This window comes from Drosophila novamexicana, unplaced genomic scaffold (genome assembly GCF_003285875.2).
Source record: "Drosophila novamexicana strain 15010-1031.04,08,12 unplaced genomic scaffold, DnovRS2.1 tig00000689-arrow-pilon, whole genome shotgun sequence".
Lineage (NCBI taxonomy): Eukaryota > Metazoa > Arthropoda > Insecta > Diptera > Drosophilidae > Drosophila > Drosophila novamexicana.
In genome coordinates, this window is record NW_020824818.1 from 164,678 (window position 1) to 181,235 (window position 16,558).

At 38.4% G+C, this 16,558-nt stretch overlaps 2 protein-coding genes across 2 annotated transcripts; both read right to left on the bottom strand.

The window, feature by feature from the left end:
- Nucleotides 1-1,407: 1,407 nt before the first annotated feature.
- On the bottom strand, nt 1,408-6,831 carry LOC115763091 (inactive hydroxysteroid dehydrogenase-like protein 1). The gene is made up of 5 exons (XM_030705529.1): nt 6,554-6,831; nt 3,728-3,850; nt 3,558-3,668; nt 2,014-2,462; nt 1,408-1,609 (listed from the first exon to the last, which is right to left on the bottom strand). The coding sequence occupies exons 1-5, from the start codon at nt 6,771-6,773 to the stop codon at nt 1,505-1,507; spliced, it is 1,008 nt and encodes a 335-aa protein (XP_030561389.1). The 5' UTR covers nt 6,774-6,831; the 3' UTR covers nt 1,408-1,504.
- A 1,720-nt stretch (nt 6,832-8,551) lies between these two features.
- Nucleotides 8,552-9,792, bottom strand: LOC115763092 (hydroxysteroid dehydrogenase-like protein 1). Its single transcript, XM_030705530.1, has 3 exons — nt 9,374-9,792; nt 9,202-9,312; nt 8,552-9,123 (listed from the first exon to the last, which is right to left on the bottom strand). Exons 1-3 carry the CDS (start codon nt 9,657-9,659, stop codon nt 8,582-8,584), a joined length of 939 nt encoding a protein of 312 aa, XP_030561390.1. The 5' UTR covers nt 9,660-9,792; the 3' UTR covers nt 8,552-8,581.
- Nucleotides 9,793-16,558: the final 6,766 nt, after the last annotated feature.

Sequence of the window (16,558 nt, forward strand, 5' to 3'; positions counted from 1 at the left end):
GCCGATATGATTTTAATAAAAGAAAATATATTATTTCTTACTCATTTGCTTGGTATGGATTCAAGTCTCAAAGATATAAAAAGTAGAGCATTAAAGATTTTTACTATTGTAATACAACAAGTAAAATTCAAGAATTATAATTGTACCCGATAAAATCTGTAAAAATCAGCAATAATACGATTCGATATTCCAACTTCAAAACATAGCTTGGTTATTATATATAGCTCCGGTTTGGTTATTTTTGGTTTAATTTAAGGTTCGACTCAAAGTAAAAAAACCCAAGGCAAAGAGCTTCGATGTACAGACTCATAAGTAAGCAAATTAGGTTCGAAGATGTTGAAATTAAAGTTAAGAGAAATATAGAAAAATATAATTTAAAAATCAAGCCGGAAACTATTTGTTGTTTCCGATTAGGCCCGTGATTACATTTACAACCTACTATTTTAAACGCTTACCTATTTTCCTGGCTTTCATAATGTTTTTTTTTTTTTTTTATTATTATATGCACTCATTAGTTATTTATGTTGGAAGCTGTTTTATGCTTTTTCGTCTCATTTTTTTGTCACTCACTGTAGATTCAACTTTAAGATTGGGCTTGCGGTAAATTTTATAAGAGCAACTATCTTTTTGTAAGCAAATCAAACAAATGATGTTAGGTTTTGGGCTGTAAGTTTCTCAAGAAAAGTAGTCTGGGTAGGATAGTTCCCTAACCACAACAGTATATCTTAGATGTAAGGATCTTCAGTTTACCTTTCATAAAATCTTCATAGTAACTTTACATATACATACCTTGATTTAAGAACGAAGTTTAATCAGTGTTAATGTTTAATGTTTTCAAAGTCCTTTTAGGAGCCACCTTTTGGAATAAGATATATATTGTCATAGTCTGTGGCTTAAGCTCATCGACTTATCTTCCTGATTTTCGCATGTTTCGCATTCCTTCCCTTCTTGATTAGTTGATTAGTAAACGTATTTTAGCCCAGCAAAAGCAACTGCATGTTAGCTGGCCCAATAGAGCCAGTCATACCATCTCGGGCCCAAAACTTGCATTGTAATGTCAGCTTGCATAATGTGGGCAGTGCGACCCGTGGCCAGTGACCACAATTGAGAGACCCTCATGGATTCCACTTGAAACTCATTTTGCATGCACATGAATGCAATTCGAATTTGAGTTTTTTTTAGCTCAAAACCAAAAGCCTGCTCGCTGCGAATAAGCGAAGCTTTTCGGCCTATTGCAGCTCTTCCGTCTGTCGGTCAACAGAGTGGCAACCGGTTCAACGGCTCCGATTATATCCCCCCGTTCCCCTATTCGAGCATACACAACACAGAAGTTATGCAATCAGTTGGCAAAAAAAAAAAAAAAAATTGTAAATTGATTTTCCCAGCCGGTTTTTGTACGAAAAATGTTTACAGTTTTTATTATGATTAAAACTATGCGCCAATATTTACAAGACTCTTAAGATCTAAGATGTACAAGTTGTTCGTGCAATGCAGTATTTGTTTACTAGGTTATCTTCTTTTGGCTCAAACCCTCGAGCCGCAGGCGGCGCGTCAGCTGGTGGCCAATGAGCATGCGCAGATGCTGCGGCGCCAGCTTCATAAAAAAGTACTGCAAAGGGTAAAGAACTGAAGATTAATGTTTTGTTATGTTAATGTGTCATATTCAAGCGCTACAAATTACGCAAAGATCTACTATAAACACCGAAGTTAATCAAGAGTGTAGTTCTTATAGTGTGGGGCAGATATAAGAAGAATCGCAATATACATATACTAAACTGTGTGCGTATACACGTAGAACAGAAACAACTTGTCCTGAATACGGGGTATTTGCTAGTCGACCAAACTGTTCTTCTCGTTAGGACATAGGCCATTCTAGCTATCGGAGCTAGTAAAGTTCTTCCCAAGCTTAATCTCTAGTGTGAGCACCTATTGCTAATACTTTCGTTTAAAACGTTTTCGCTTCCATTTACTGGATTATAAATGACCTGTTTGTTAATAATTAGTTAGTCTCACCTGAAGTCCGTGCGTCCAGAAGCCCGTCGTTATGCTCGTTTTGCCCAGCGTGAAGACAGCGGAACGCGCAAAGCTGCGTGCAGTGGGTATTAGAAAACCTCCGCGCATCACCGAATTGGAATACTCATTCATTTTGGTAATCACGAACATGGGCATGACCAGCTGCACGGTCACATTGAACTCGGCCAGCTCCTGCTCCAGGGCCTGAGTGAAAAATGTGACATACTTCTTGGTAGCCGAGTAAACGGCCATATTTGGCATGGGCTGGAGCTCCGATCCAGAGCCAATATTAACAATCGCACCCCTTCCAGCCGATTTCATTTGTGGCACTATCTTGCGGGTCAGCATGGTGACAGCGCCAATGTTGATGGTCAGTATATCCCAGATGGTATCTTCGGGCACCAGTTCCAGAGTCTCCGGATAGTCATACATTCTGCCCACGTTGTTCACTGCAACGAAGACCGAATTTTCCCCCAGTTAAGGCCATAGATGCTTATCGGTTTAAGCCATGCTGTGGCAAGGTTGCCTCAAACGCAACAAAAATGTAAATTGCTGAAGCGCGTCAAAGCGTTTATGAGTTTGGCAAATAAAACTCTAAAAGTTCGACACAGAAATTATTTATATGTACTTGAAAATGTTTGAAAATCTGCCCGGCAGTCCGTCAAATGGCCCTACCGCAAAGAGTCATTATAATTGCACGCCATTACGAGTATCTCAGCTAAGTTTTTTCAATGCCATTGACAACAAAACTCAACAAAACAAACCGAAAACCAAGCTGCCTAATTGTTGTCGTCAGTGACACACGGCCGGCTACTGTTAGTTGACAATGAGTTGGCTATAATGTGTCCACGGGGTGGGCGGGTGCTGTGGCAACTTGTGGATGGGCTGGTGACGGACACCAAAAGTACGGTAAATTCCAATTGCAACCAGTAATGTATTATTAATTTATTCAAGACAGTTTGTAATACTCAAGTTCCAGTACTATTACTAAGTAGCCTACTCCAAATCTGGGGTCTCACTCGCAGTTTGTCTGGTGAAATTATATTTACTGTGTTTATCCGATCAAGCCGAAGCTGTAAAAGTTAATGTGAGAACTGTTTCACTACGAATCCACATCTGCTAGGTGGAAAATGAGGGTAAAATGTTGTATACTCAAAAACATAACTGTCGTATTTATGCTGAACTATTGAAGTTATACTATTATATTGCTAGTTTTGGTTTTTCATCCGATCAACCGTGCAAAACCGGGTAATACCCTCTATATAATACCCTCTTTTTAAAATTCATTACTGAGGAATTTTCGAAAAGGGGCAAGCGTGGATGCCGATAATAGTAACTTCTAGCTGACCTGGAAGTCTCAAACGTGGGCTGTGAGCCGATTCTTTATTTATAGATTTCACACATAAGCCCTTACTATTTTCAGAGACTTTTTTACTTTTCATTATATAGTGCCTATATTAGTGTGCCTATTAGGTACTGTATACTTTCAATTCTCGGATTCTTAATTCTGTTTTAACACATGGGCTTTTGCTCTCTGTACTTACCCAGTATACCCACTTCAATGCCCGCCAGCTCCCTTTCGATTTGGTCGTAAGCTTCGCGTCCCTTGGCAAAATCGACGGCTATCCATTTGGTCTTCACCTTGTGCTCGCTCTCTGTAAAAGTTGAGAGACAGGTCAGATCAGTTAACGCATCTGGACAGCCCTTTACATACCAATCTCATTGGTTACCGCAATAAGCTTCTCTTTGGTGCGTGAGATGAGCACCAGATTGAGACCTTGGCGTGCCAATTCTCTGGCATACTCCTTGCCAATGCCATCAGTGGCGCCGGTTATCACTAAAAAGAGAAAGGACAAAATATTTAAGTTAAGCAGGGGAGGCAGAGAAATAGTAATAAGAGTAATAGCTTAACTTTTTTCTAATCTTTCATTTCACATGGATTTGTCAAAGCTCGATATATTAATTAGACGAATATTGTCTTTAAGGTATGCTGTATGCTAATACTTGCATTTGTTTTTTATTTTTTATTTTGTTCCATATTTTTTAAAATGGTCAATAATAATAACAATATTGACTGCTTAAATAAATAAAAAAAACTCTTATGACTGCGAAAATTCTTAACATGAAATAGTTTGAATTAGGAATATCATTTCGGTCAGACATTATATTGCAATTTTCTTGAGATCAAATATTTTGTAAATTTATATCTAAATACATTCAATTTCAAATGCTGAGTTGTTGCAGGTAACTCAACTACTTAACACACCCTTGCTAATTATTTGTTCGGTCGGGCCTTTTTGGCATGTGGTAGTTACTACTGCCGAGCCCAAAACCAATACAAATCCAAATACCAATAAGAAAACAAGTGAGCTTATGTCCGCAGTTCCCGACTACGATATACCCTCTGCACATAAATAAATCCTGATCTTCAGGGAATTTTCAGGGCTTAAATATAGCATTGATATAAACAAACTAAAGCTTAAGATTTTAACTTTTAAAACGAGTTTTTACTTATTTAAGGGGAAAGGTATCCAAAAACGTTTGCGCCGAATTTGAAATCTCTTGCTCTTATATCTGGAGACAAGTATATTTACCTAGGTTATTGGTCGGTACTTAAGATTACTTATCGATGATTAGAAGTAAGCTTGTGCTGGGTTCAAATATGACGTCTCTAGGATCTTATAACTTTCATACAGAATGACGGATAGATAGACAGACATGGCTAATATGAAAATAATATATTTAAGTTGACCAAGAATATATACTTATGTATATAGTTTATGGGCTCCATAATGAGCTCCGCCTGCCTGTTACATACCCACGCACAAACCATCATATCCTACTTTTAAGAATTTACAGGGTGTGCAAAACAGAAACTTGGTATGTTTTTGTTGTACATGCTGCGGCTATTGGTGCTGCTGTTGCAATGAGTCAATGCAACACAGTTGCCACTGCGACTGCGCAACTGGCCAACAGGCGGCATTTCTGTTGGCACTGTTAAACTAGAAGTTGTTGTTGTAGTTGTTGGGGTATATTTGTTGTTGCTGCTGCTGTTGGCCACTCTGGTTGCCAAATATTTGTGCAGCGGAAACATTGGCAACGAACGGCAGCAGCGCGTGTGCTAAGCGCGGCAAATTTGCACAGACCGTTATAAGTTGGTAACAGTATTTGCAACTAAATATTTTAATTGAAAAACCTCAATTGGCAAATAATATTTCACTCTGCTCAAGGTCAAAAATACTTGAGAATATTGAAATGAGTAGACATAAAAAGCCGAACGTAAAAATGTCAACACGAACGCTGCAAAGCAATTTGTTTCTATTATTATAATAAACTCTTGCTTTATTTTCTTTTTAAAACCGTGCCAAATAAGAGAAAAAAGTTTCGCGTAAATCTGGTTTTGTTTTCGTTTTCGTTAGGCGGGTTGAATGACTTTGTGTGCTCTATAAAAAAGCATAAACAAACAGAGAACGCAAACACTGGAACAGCTGTTCGATATGCCGCTCTTATCATGGAAATACATGTAAATGTTTAATCTATTATAAAACTATAGTACATGGAACATTTTGATAAGTAATTGTTATCACTTTGTCACGTTTAGCCTTTGGACCTAGGAAACATAAATTGTTTTGGGCATTGAAAAACAATTTCCTTAATAACTTGGATGGTCACGATATATCTAAATAATTTACCATGAAAATTAGTGGGTTTTTTTACGAATGCCTTTGAGCATGCAATTTACATAATTTAAGCAGATTATATTTTCTATATAATTGGATTGAGTGCATATCGCATCTCATATAATCGACAATATTATTAATAATAGATATTTGCAATTATTTGCTCATTATTAGAAATTCTTTTTGTACTCAGTATTCATAAAAAGTGTGAAAAGGGTGTTATGAAAGTGCACAAATATGGTTAAAAATATTAGTGAGGGTTTGACAAACAAAAAAACACATAAATTTCTCTATCAGATATTATAAAATAATATCAATGGTGTTTAGTTTTCCTGGTTTTGCGCTCTTTATTTATATTAAAAAATCGTTTTATTTACATATTTTATTTGCTTTTCAATAAGGGAAGTATTATAATATGACCTCCGATCTACATCCTCTTCTTAATTGATAAAAACGAACTATAAATATTTTATTGAAATATATTTCAAGCACGTTGAAGAAATGTTTTGATAAATAAATAACGTGAATTGTTGAAAACACAACTTCCTTTTTACAGACCTAATATTAGATTTCCGGGCCCTTAATTTTTAAAGGTGTTTTAAAAAAATTCGTTTTTTAAAGAAAATTTTTATTTACAAGGCCAACAAATGAAATATATTTTGAAATATTCACAGGTTAATAAATTTCAAACACAATAAAACCAAAAAATATATATAAAGATAAAATAAACGTAATATATGCAAATGCCTTAGGCCTGTTTTTGTGTTGTGCTTTTATCTAGTGAATGCGAAAGTGTTGCGAATTATGTAAATATATTTTTTTTACTAATGTGTGTGAATGGCAGCAGAGAAATAACTTACCTGCCCATTTGCCAAATTTATCCAGCAAGCTCTGCGGCAACTGCGGCTGAAAGTACGGCTCCAGCAAGGCTTTGATAATACTGATCAAGGATTTGAAATTGTCGTAGAGAAAGGCGCCAATTGCCAAAGTGCCTACCAAATAAATGGCCAAGGAGACGAGCTGCCAAATGAACGCCATGCGCAGCAGTGTATAAATGCTCAGTTCCAGCACCGGCTGCATAATGACAGATAGTGTCGTTATATGTTATATTTCACACAAAAAACTTGTATATGTATATACGCAACGATTTGATAAGCGACAGCTGAGAGCCGTCAATTTTTATATAATTGAGCTCAAACTTATCAACATGCTAAGCATATGTATTGGAACGCGTCACTTGTTTTATATTTGAATTTGATTGAATTTCAATTAAACCAAATATATTTGAGTTGTTCGACCGACGCGTGCGTTTCGGGTCTTGGCACAAGTAGCGGCTCCGAGCGTCAATCACGCACTAAAGCACCGAAACGGCAACTGAAGTCGAGTTACAGGCCCCGCAGAGCTCACGACCACAGCAAATCGAGCCGCGCTTACATATATATTTTTCGGGTTTCTTATAAGCTGCAATTGTCTCTTTGGTTATGAGCATGAACATGAAGACTGCAGATACAGATACAAAAACATGTATCTTTTAGTGCGCCTGCCGCTCTTTCAGTTGCTTTTTATTATAGTTTGTAGCTTCATTACTTCATAAACATCAAGTTTAGCGTTTGCTGTCGCTGGGAAGATTACAAAATCTGCCGCCAAATTATGAGACCTTTAATTATCGTTAGCCCATTGTCTGAGATTTTGGCCACTCTCTATGCCGGATAAAAAGTGTGACCGTTAAATTGGTTGACACTTTGTAGGCTGATAATGACCCCCAATTGCATAATTAGCCTACACTTACTCGGACTGGGACTGGGGCTGGGCCTGTCAGAGGGAGAGGGTCTCTTGACTAATTGAAAACAATTTAGCAAAAGATGCAAAAATACTTGGCGACATGCAATAACCCCAACCTGGGAAGTCAGTTAATCATAAATAATTTACAATTGTTAAATAAACAATATTGCTGTTGTAAATAAAGTAATTTCTTTGTAAAAATTAAGTAAGTTAATTTTAAATAACAATTGTTGTAAGGGAAAACTTTTATTTTTTAAAACTTTTTGGTCGTAAGGGATTGATATTTTCTGAGAAAAATAAATAATGCATAGTGTCCCTTAAAGTGGAAATGGAAAACAGTTGAAGTAGAGTTGGGATATATATAATTCAATGTTTTTAAGCGTCTGAGCTAAAAATACTTAACTGAATTTGGAAAATGCAGTGATAAGCAAATGCATTATTTTTAGAAAATTCTAATTCCGAAAAATTATCCCTTATACTGTATTTCTATATCGCGACGCATTTCAACACTTTCTATTCAGAATCAACAAACAATACAAACACCTCGAATGCCAAATGCTAGGTAAACAAAACATTTCAAAGTGATTTTGATTGCACTTTCGATGAGACAACAAAAATGTAAATATGCTTTGAAAATTGACTGCAAAATCTATTCGAATGACTCTTAAAAAAAATGCCGGCATTATAAATAAGGAAATGAGTATGACAGGGCCTAACGAGAAATGTTCGAGTATTATGGTATGCTATATTCTGAGAACTTTTTACAGAAAGCCAAATGTGAATTCAATTTATAAATAAAGTTATAAATTTAGATACTTATATCAGTAAAAGCAACTTAAAGGCATACCTGTCAAATGCGACAAGGAAGGTGTGTTGCAACCGTGTCACTTGACAATAAAAGACTAAAAAGACCTATCATCCAATTTATGTACTTCGGAGTTAAATTATTGATTTTGACCAAAAAAACTGTTGAGAAAGCTTTTCAACCGTTTAAAGCTCTAAGTACAATAGCCAAGACATGTTTGGCACAGACACAAGCCAATGAACATTGAGCAGAGACACTAACCATAAAGATTACTGTTGCATCCTTGAAGTATGCAATGCTTTTATTTATCTTTCTTCTTGTCGGCCATTACTGTAAAGAATAATTGAGCCAATGTCAAGCGCAATCTCCACGGAAAAGCGGTCATAACTGCATTCTGTACATGATGCCAGATATAGCCAGGAGTTTCGTCCACACCATCCCTTAGCTGGGCCACAGCGCTGCGCGCATAAGTCTCGGCTGTGGGTATTAAGAGACCGCCCTGCATTATGCGTTTGGAGTAGTTGTTTATCTTGGTGACCACAAAGTTGGGCGACAATAGCTGCACATGAATGCCATACTGAGCTGCCTCCCATTGCAGCGCCAGCGTAAAGCTGCGCGTATATGCCTTGGAAGCAGCATAGAGGGCAGCATATGGCACAGGCTGCAGTTCCGTGCCGGAGCTCACGTTCACAATCGCACCTTTGGTCTTAGAGGCGCGCAGCCGCTGCAGGAAGTAACGCGAGAGCTGTGAGACGGCCATCACATTGGTTTCGACTAGCTGCTGGGTTTGCTCCTGGCTGCACTTGCTGAAGGCACCTGGCAGGCCCAACCCAACGTTATTGACTAGGGGGCGGATAGATCAACGTTAGTGTTTGTGTGTGTGTGTGTGTGTGAGTGTGTGCGAGCAGGTCGACTACTCACCTAGTATGGTCACGGGCAGATCAGCCAGCTCGCGCTCAATGTGCTCGTAGGCTTTAGCACCATGCGTGAAATCCGCCACAACAATCTTGGTCTGTACTTTGCAATCCGATGCTGTAAAAGGAGTCGATTAGATAGTGCACTGTTAAGTGGCATGCCAGACATTGATACGCACCGATTTCCTCAGCTACTGTCTTGAGTTTCTCCTCATTCCGGGCTATCAGCACAACATTGATGCCCTCTCGTGCCAGCTCCTTGGCGTAGGCCTTGCCAATGCCATCGCTGCTGCCCGTAATTGCCGCCCAGCTTCCAAAACGCTCCTTCAGGGAGAGTCTTTCCTTTGGATTGCCCGCCAGGCGCAACTTTAGCAATCGGTAAGGTGTTCTCAGCTGCTCGTATAGATAACAAGAGAGTGCATAAAAGCCCACAATGCTTAGAAATGTCAATAAAGCGGCTAACATTATTTCTAAATTCCAATTGATATGGGAGCTCTGGTACGTTGGACTCGCGAGCACGGACTGTGCTCGACACTGGGAATTCGGTTGGTCTTGGGCTGTGCTATATGTAATCGTTTAGTTAAGGTTTTGTTCGGAATACTAATGATGGCATTAAAAAGTCAAAATAAAATCGAGAAGTGCGATAAGTCTATAACAAATTCCGACACTGCCAAATTTGGCAGCTACGAGTATTTCTTTATCTATTTTCACAGCTAACGGTTCGTCACATAATACATATAATATAATGGTTCGTTTTTGATTGTTCAGTAATTTTAATAGCTATACAAATTGTTATGTTGTCGCATTTATTGGGCTGACTCTGGGCTTCTTTGGGATTGATGGGTGCATTGTACCAGTTATTGGAATAGTCTATGCAGTTGGCAAAGCCATTTCGCAATGGAATGCTTTGAGCTGCATTTGGCTACAGCTTAAGCTATTTTATAATATTATAAGCTTTAGTTGAATTCGGTTCAGAATATTGGTTTGTTAAATACTAAAAGGAATTATGGGAGGAGCCACAACTCAGCAATATGTTTTTGCAAGAGTTCTTGAGTTAATTTATGGTAAACTCAGGGATAGTTGCTATTTTAATAAATACCTTTTTTAGACTTAACTAATCCAATCAGTTCAGCTTTAATTTCAGACTCAATCTACGCACTTTTACCCAAATGACATCATGGCCTTTCCTTTGGTTTTGGCAGTGTACCCTGTCTTTGGCAGCGAAATGCACTTACACATATCACAATTACTGGCATGAGCGCATACTTAGCGCATACATTCATAAATTAGACAGCCAAAATGGGATTTTACAAAACGCTAAGTACACACCAACAAAACACCAACACACACACACGCATGTATATGTTCAACCAGGCACTGGCCTAAGAAAATCAGGAAACGGAAATATGCGACGCGGCGCTGTGAATCGAACATGAAGTACACCGAGTACAAGGACAAGACATGGGTTATATATCAATACGAGCAACCGTTACCGCCTGGCCAGCCCTGTCGACACACCCTGTCGATGGGTGAGAATTGGAAACTGGGGAAAAATAAACGAAAAATATGGGCTGACATTTTTCGTTGTCGCCGCAAAAACCGCATTTATTCAAGTGTCAAATAAATTCATAGTTTTTCCGCAAACGCAGCCCCGCCTCACCGCCCCCGTCCTACAGCTGAGGGGGCGTCAACGGCGACGACGGCATCGGCCAACTAATTAAGTCAAATGGTTGGCTGTGTGTGCCAAAAAAATAAAATAAGTCTAGGAATAAAAGCTAAAAACCAGCTAAAACCAAAAATCCATTCGATGGGCGCTGCCCGAGATTGCGCAATGGTTTTTGAAGCGGCGCCTAAAAGCATGCAAAATATATTTGGCAACTTGTGCTAATCACATTTAATTGCTTTTTAAGCGCACTTCGCTAGCAGTTTCAGCTAATTAATGTGACTCATACGCAACGTGGTACAATGCCCGTTAATAAACTTAAAGTCGGTAGCTCAGCTGCAACGCGAGTGCAGCTTAAATAACCAGTAACAAAAAGTGTACAAATATACTACAGAGGGTGGCGCCCAGCTCCACTTCCCACACACACACACACACACACACACACACATATATGTATAGCCATGCATATGCCAAGATAAAAGCAGTTGCCAAGTATCAGTGAAAGGGTGGGTTAAGTGGAACTGGCGCAGTCATTGTCAAAAAAGTCAAACAATTTGAATTATGTTTTGCAATTTGTACATCCGCTTCTGCCTTCAAATCGCCCACACACATATAAATACAAAACACACTCCCATATTCTCTATCTTTATTCCATGTGCTTGGCTTAGACGCTCTCTTTTACTTGTTATATATGAGGGAAATTGTTGTTTGCTTTGTTGCCGACGCCGCTGGCTGCCTTTATTATAAGATATATATGCACTATATGCATGAGCATTTTTATAACATTTTATTGTGGTTATTATTGCATTTGCTGACAAAAAGCGCAAAATGAACTCATTGCGATGTGTCGCAAATCGCATTCGCCACATTTTCTTTGAATTTCCTACTGCAAACTTTTCTTTTCTTCGTGACAAGATATTCTTTAAAACATGTCAGTTCCCCACTCGACTCACAACAGAATAGAGTAAGAATTATTAAAATAGAGTTTATCTTTCAATAATAATTATTATTATTGGTTGTGATTATGTTCAATTTATGAAATGAACGAGAAGAAACGGCAGACTTAAAACTTTTATATACGTAAGGCTTACGGCTTAACAGATATTTGACAAAATTTGTGAAGCTCTCAATAAAACTATGTGATATGGTAGTCTTATGCTGCTTAGATTAGGCTCATATATGTGAAGCATGGTAGATTTCGTATGTTTCAAATTTGGCTTAGGTAAAAAAAACTTACATTTCGATCGATTATTCCAATGGCAGCCATATGATATGGTGGTCCGAGCTTGACAAGCTTTTGCTTGTAGTTCGGAAGTATTGGGTTAAGATACTTTGATAGGCCAAAAAGTTCATAATACAAGAACTTTATATATTATAAATAATTCTAAATTGTATTTCAACAGAAAGCTTGTTCAATAACATTCGAGTTTTCTTTGTTAGTTTGCTGCTGCCACATTTCATATTATATTTTTAAATTAAGTCATGAACACTTCTATTTCACATTGTTCTCACTTTTCATATGCCCTCCTTGGTCAGTTGTTCCTCATACTCTTATTTTTCATTTCCAATACTTGTACTTCTCTATATTCAAACAAAAACAATCTGATCTCTCCATTTCAACACAAAAGTAGATTAGTAAAAGCTGCGAAAGTGGTTGAAATAGTTGAGAATGTGTTTTTTAAAACACAGTTGATTATCAAATTACAGCCAAGACAAGAAACTCTCCCGTTGCCATTTCACCTTTCTCTCCCTCCAGTTTGCTGTAAATTAATTGCTTTGGCATTTTTAGCGCTCTAATCTCTGACATATCGTTAAAGCGCATTTGGCATTGTTGACTGGGTTACTTAAGGATGTTTATGTCAGGCTCTGAATTTTAAGTAGTCTAAAGGAGGCTGACAACCACGTGCCGCATAAAAAAAAGATAGAAAATACACCAAATAAAATAAAAGAGTTGTCAAGTGAATTCGTGATGCGACAGGCAAACAGGAGCAAAGCAAGTAAGCATTCGTCTTTTAAATATGCTTGACTAAGGAATACCCTTTTTGAAGTTTCGAGGCATGAAGAAGTTTTATGTGAGTAAAAATTCACATAATATAATAATCGTCGACGTTATCGCATTCCTCTCTCCAATGCCCATTTTTGATTGTACCACCAAAGGCTATGCCATTTTTATTTATTTTCGGTCGGTCTGGCCCGGCTTGGTTCAAACCCGATTTGCAGCCACAATCCCCGAATATTATATGACACTGCTTTCCACCGTTCGATACAGGGTATAAATACTTTGGATGCTGGCAAGTGGGCGGCCTATTCTGGCGAGATTTCGCCCCGTAAATGGCGCATGAAAATTAGCAAGTTGTCTGTCTGCGGCTGCCATTATGCGGCACACTTTGAATGGCAGCTGCGAGTTGAATTTGCCTATTCATTTTTTGCTCGGCCTTAACATTGGTTAAAGGCTTAAACGTTTTATGCCGGAGTTAATTAGCAGTTTGTACGTTATCGCTGTCTATAAATGTCCAGCTGTAACGTGAACCCAAAAACTTTGACCATAAAACTGCAATCAGTGGTAAGTTATGTGGCCAGAAATCACAGCAGCGGGCACAACACATATGGCTAGGAAGCAGGACGACACCTGTTAGACCTGCAGGCAGCATGCGACTGCGATACTCAATGAGAGTGAGCTCCATAAAAAATGACTAACAACGCGACAGGGCAGGCACAGCAGAGCGATTAGGCCAACAGCTGGTGGCGGGGGAACAGACAGCATGCAGCAGGCAGCCACTGCCTTTGCCTTTGCCTCTGCATCGCAAGTGTCGTTTTGAAAAATTCAAATCTCGTTGCCAATAAAAGCCAATAAAACTCGTAAAATAACTCAAACAAAAAAGTGCTGCTAAGGGGATGCTACTGCTGCTCGTTCAAGTGTTTTTGTGTCGCAATGTTGCGGCTTGGCCATAACCCCGGTCGAGCATTGGTAATGGATCTATTGAAGAACGTTGACTCCTGATACAAGCATGTCCAAAGTGCAGCTGTGTGTTTGTGTGTGTGCCATTTAAGTTGCCATCTATTTAACTGCCGGCTGCTATTCGCTGCAAACTGTGCGCTTGCCTCAGACACAACTCCTTCGGGGTTGTATTTATAGCCAAGTCAGCGTTTGCGTGCTGTAAATAGCGCAGGTAATGAATATATCTGGCGTCTACACCTGTTTCAAATATGTCCTCAACAAATGTGGCACTGCCCGAACTGAAGTCTTAGTGGGTAAGGCCTAAGCTGTGTGCTTCACAAGAAGAAGCGACAAAACGGAGAATGTGCTTTTATTTGGCCACAGCCAGGAAGTATTTTTAAATAAATCATTCAACATCAAAGAAATTATTTGAGAAAAAAAGCTTAATAAAACACTTTTTGTTCAAGTTTGTAGCTGGGGATTTCGTTTATCTTATGTTGGGTAAAGGTGTGGGGCAGCTAGTTGCTGTAGTTACACGAAAAAAATAATATGAGAATAGATGAAGCTTGTAATTATTGAGTTCGATCCTAGAGATATCCTATCTCTAAAAGAAAGTTCTTTATATTACAACCAATTGTTCATTCGACCCCGTTCAAATATGCGAGTCAAGTTATTTCAAGAAATCTTGAGAAACCAAAAAATTGTTCATAATAAACTTCGATACATGAACTGCCTGCAACAGAATGGCAGACTTGTGCATAGTACTTATAATAATAAGAGCTTTACAAATGGAGAGCCTAGTTTAATAGAAAGATAGATAGATACAAAAATATAGATGGACATATGGAGATAGATACTCTTTGCTGTGGAAACTCATTAATTATACAGATAAACTTTCTGGACACGGAAACATAACACCTACGCATTCGTGACAACATAATAATACTTTAAGGGGCAACTCATCGTGGCATACAAATGTTAGAGAATTCCAAAATGGATTTGATATTTTAAATTTTGAAAACAAACACTGTTTGAATTCGAATTTCTGGTGTGAAATGAGGTAAACATAAATTTATTTTATATTATATTGGAACGAAATAAGGGAAAAGAATTTTAAAATTAAGAAAACATAAATAATTATTTAATAATGGTTCATCCAACCAGCTGGTAGAATGTGTTTATATATATGTGAGGTGAAAATGTGAATTAAAATTTGATTTATTCTCAGCAATTGTTGCTTCACATACTTATATCTGATGCTTATACTAATTGTTCAAAAGAACGAAACATTTGTAGGCGGCCGTAAAATACGCTTTGCATGAAATGTCTTATAATATGTTTTATAAATAAATCGTGAACAGGATTTGCATCAATCAAGTTGTTTATGTGAGACTATTTACCAGCTAGTTAGTTGGCTAGTTAGGTCACAAATCAATGCATTGGCAACATTGTGAATGTCGTCGAGTCCAACAGTTAAACTTTCACAATTTGCATATGCAACAGAAGTTTGCCCTGATTTCTCAGCTTGCTGATCAATCAACAGCAACAACAACAATTGTTAGGCTATTGCCTTGCATACTGAATGCAAACTGCAAAAAAATATGCTGTTTAGTTTTTCGCCATAAACAACGCATTCTGCATGCAGATAGAGGCAAAGACTAGTCCGACCGACCCACCGACAATCCCAGTCGCAGTCCGAGTCCAAGACAATCGCATCAAATTAATATGCGTGCCGCGTGTCTCTCTGCTTGGTTTCTGCGCTTCGGCGGGCATTCCTTGACGCATTGGCTAATATCTGTGTCGTCGAGGCGCTACCTCCTGAGTTTACTGGCGCTATCGCGATGCCGAAGCGGGGCGCGTCGGTCCGGGCCGAGCCGGGTGAGCAAAAAAATCGGCTGCCCTTTGACAGGCCCGGCCAAGTGGGCGAAAAATGTAGCAACAGTATTCGCAGGATATTCATCGCAGGATGCTAAAAACGCGACAAAAACAATTTCATGCATTCAAATGCCAGAGCGCTGCACAGCATGACAGCATCTAGGCAAATATATATACGTTAGAAGTCGGAAATGTTTGCTTGGGCGTGACAAATATTTAATTCCCTTGCTCTATGAAATACTGCATGCTCTAAAACATACTCTAATACTTTAAAGTTAAGCGGTGTTTTAATGGAAACGGCTTAAACTGAGATATTCAATTTCATATCAAAAACAATAGGAAATATGAATAAGCCCGTTCGGCTGCCTGCAAAAAGTGCATACTTTGCAACATAAAGAATTCATGTTGTAAGTCGTATTCATAATACATCAACAGCCACTAATATGGACTCAGATGTGGTCTCCTTACACGTACTGCATGCACTGAAAAATTGTAAGACCCTCAGGAAGGGCATTAAAAAGTATGAGCATTTCTTTATAGCTGGCTGGCAGACGTAGCCTTCTTTCTCGCACCCAAATCCAGTTGAGGCTCTCGAAAAAAAATGTTGTACGAAATAAAATGTCTCTTTGTTTTGCACTTTGGCCAAGCGAATCCAACAAAACACATAAATCTTAGCATATGTGCATTAAATTGCTTCACCCCGTGCCCCACTCCGAAAATCAGTGAAATCTTTTCCGGAATATACAACATATAAGTTATGTACACACATACCTTCTTAAATGTGCTTTAATTGCCTCAACTGAGCGCTGAGAACGCTTGAATTTTCAATTGTTTTTCTATTGCCATTTTCCTGAGCTTAGGTTAATTTACACCTTCTCTCAGCTCCGT

Bases quoted from the DNA above. Each gene is read 5' to 3' on its own strand.
- LOC115763092 (XM_030705530.1), bottom strand. From the start codon at position 9,659: ATGTTAGCCGCTTTATTGACATTTCTAAGCATTGTGGGCTTTTATGCA. The intron at 9,313-9,373 runs GTGCGTATCAAT...CTCCTTTTACAG, and splicing joins GACAGTAGCTGAGGAAATCG to CATCGGATTGCAAAGTACAG. The intron at 9,124-9,201 runs GTGAGTAGTCGA...TCCGCCCCCTAG, and splicing joins TCTGCCCGTGACCATACTAG to TCAATAACGTTGGGTTGGGC.
- LOC115763091 (XM_030705529.1), bottom strand. From the start codon at position 6,773: ATGCAGCCGGTGCTGGAACTGAGCATTTATACACTGCTGCGCATGGCG. The intron at 3,669-3,727 runs GTATGTAAAGGG...CAACTTTTACAG, and splicing joins TGCGGTAACCAATGAGATTG to AGAGCGAGCACAAGGTGAAG. The intron at 1,610-2,013 runs GTGAGACTAACT...TACCCTTTGCAG, and splicing joins TCTGGACGCACGGACTTCAG to TACTTTTTTATGAAGCTGGC.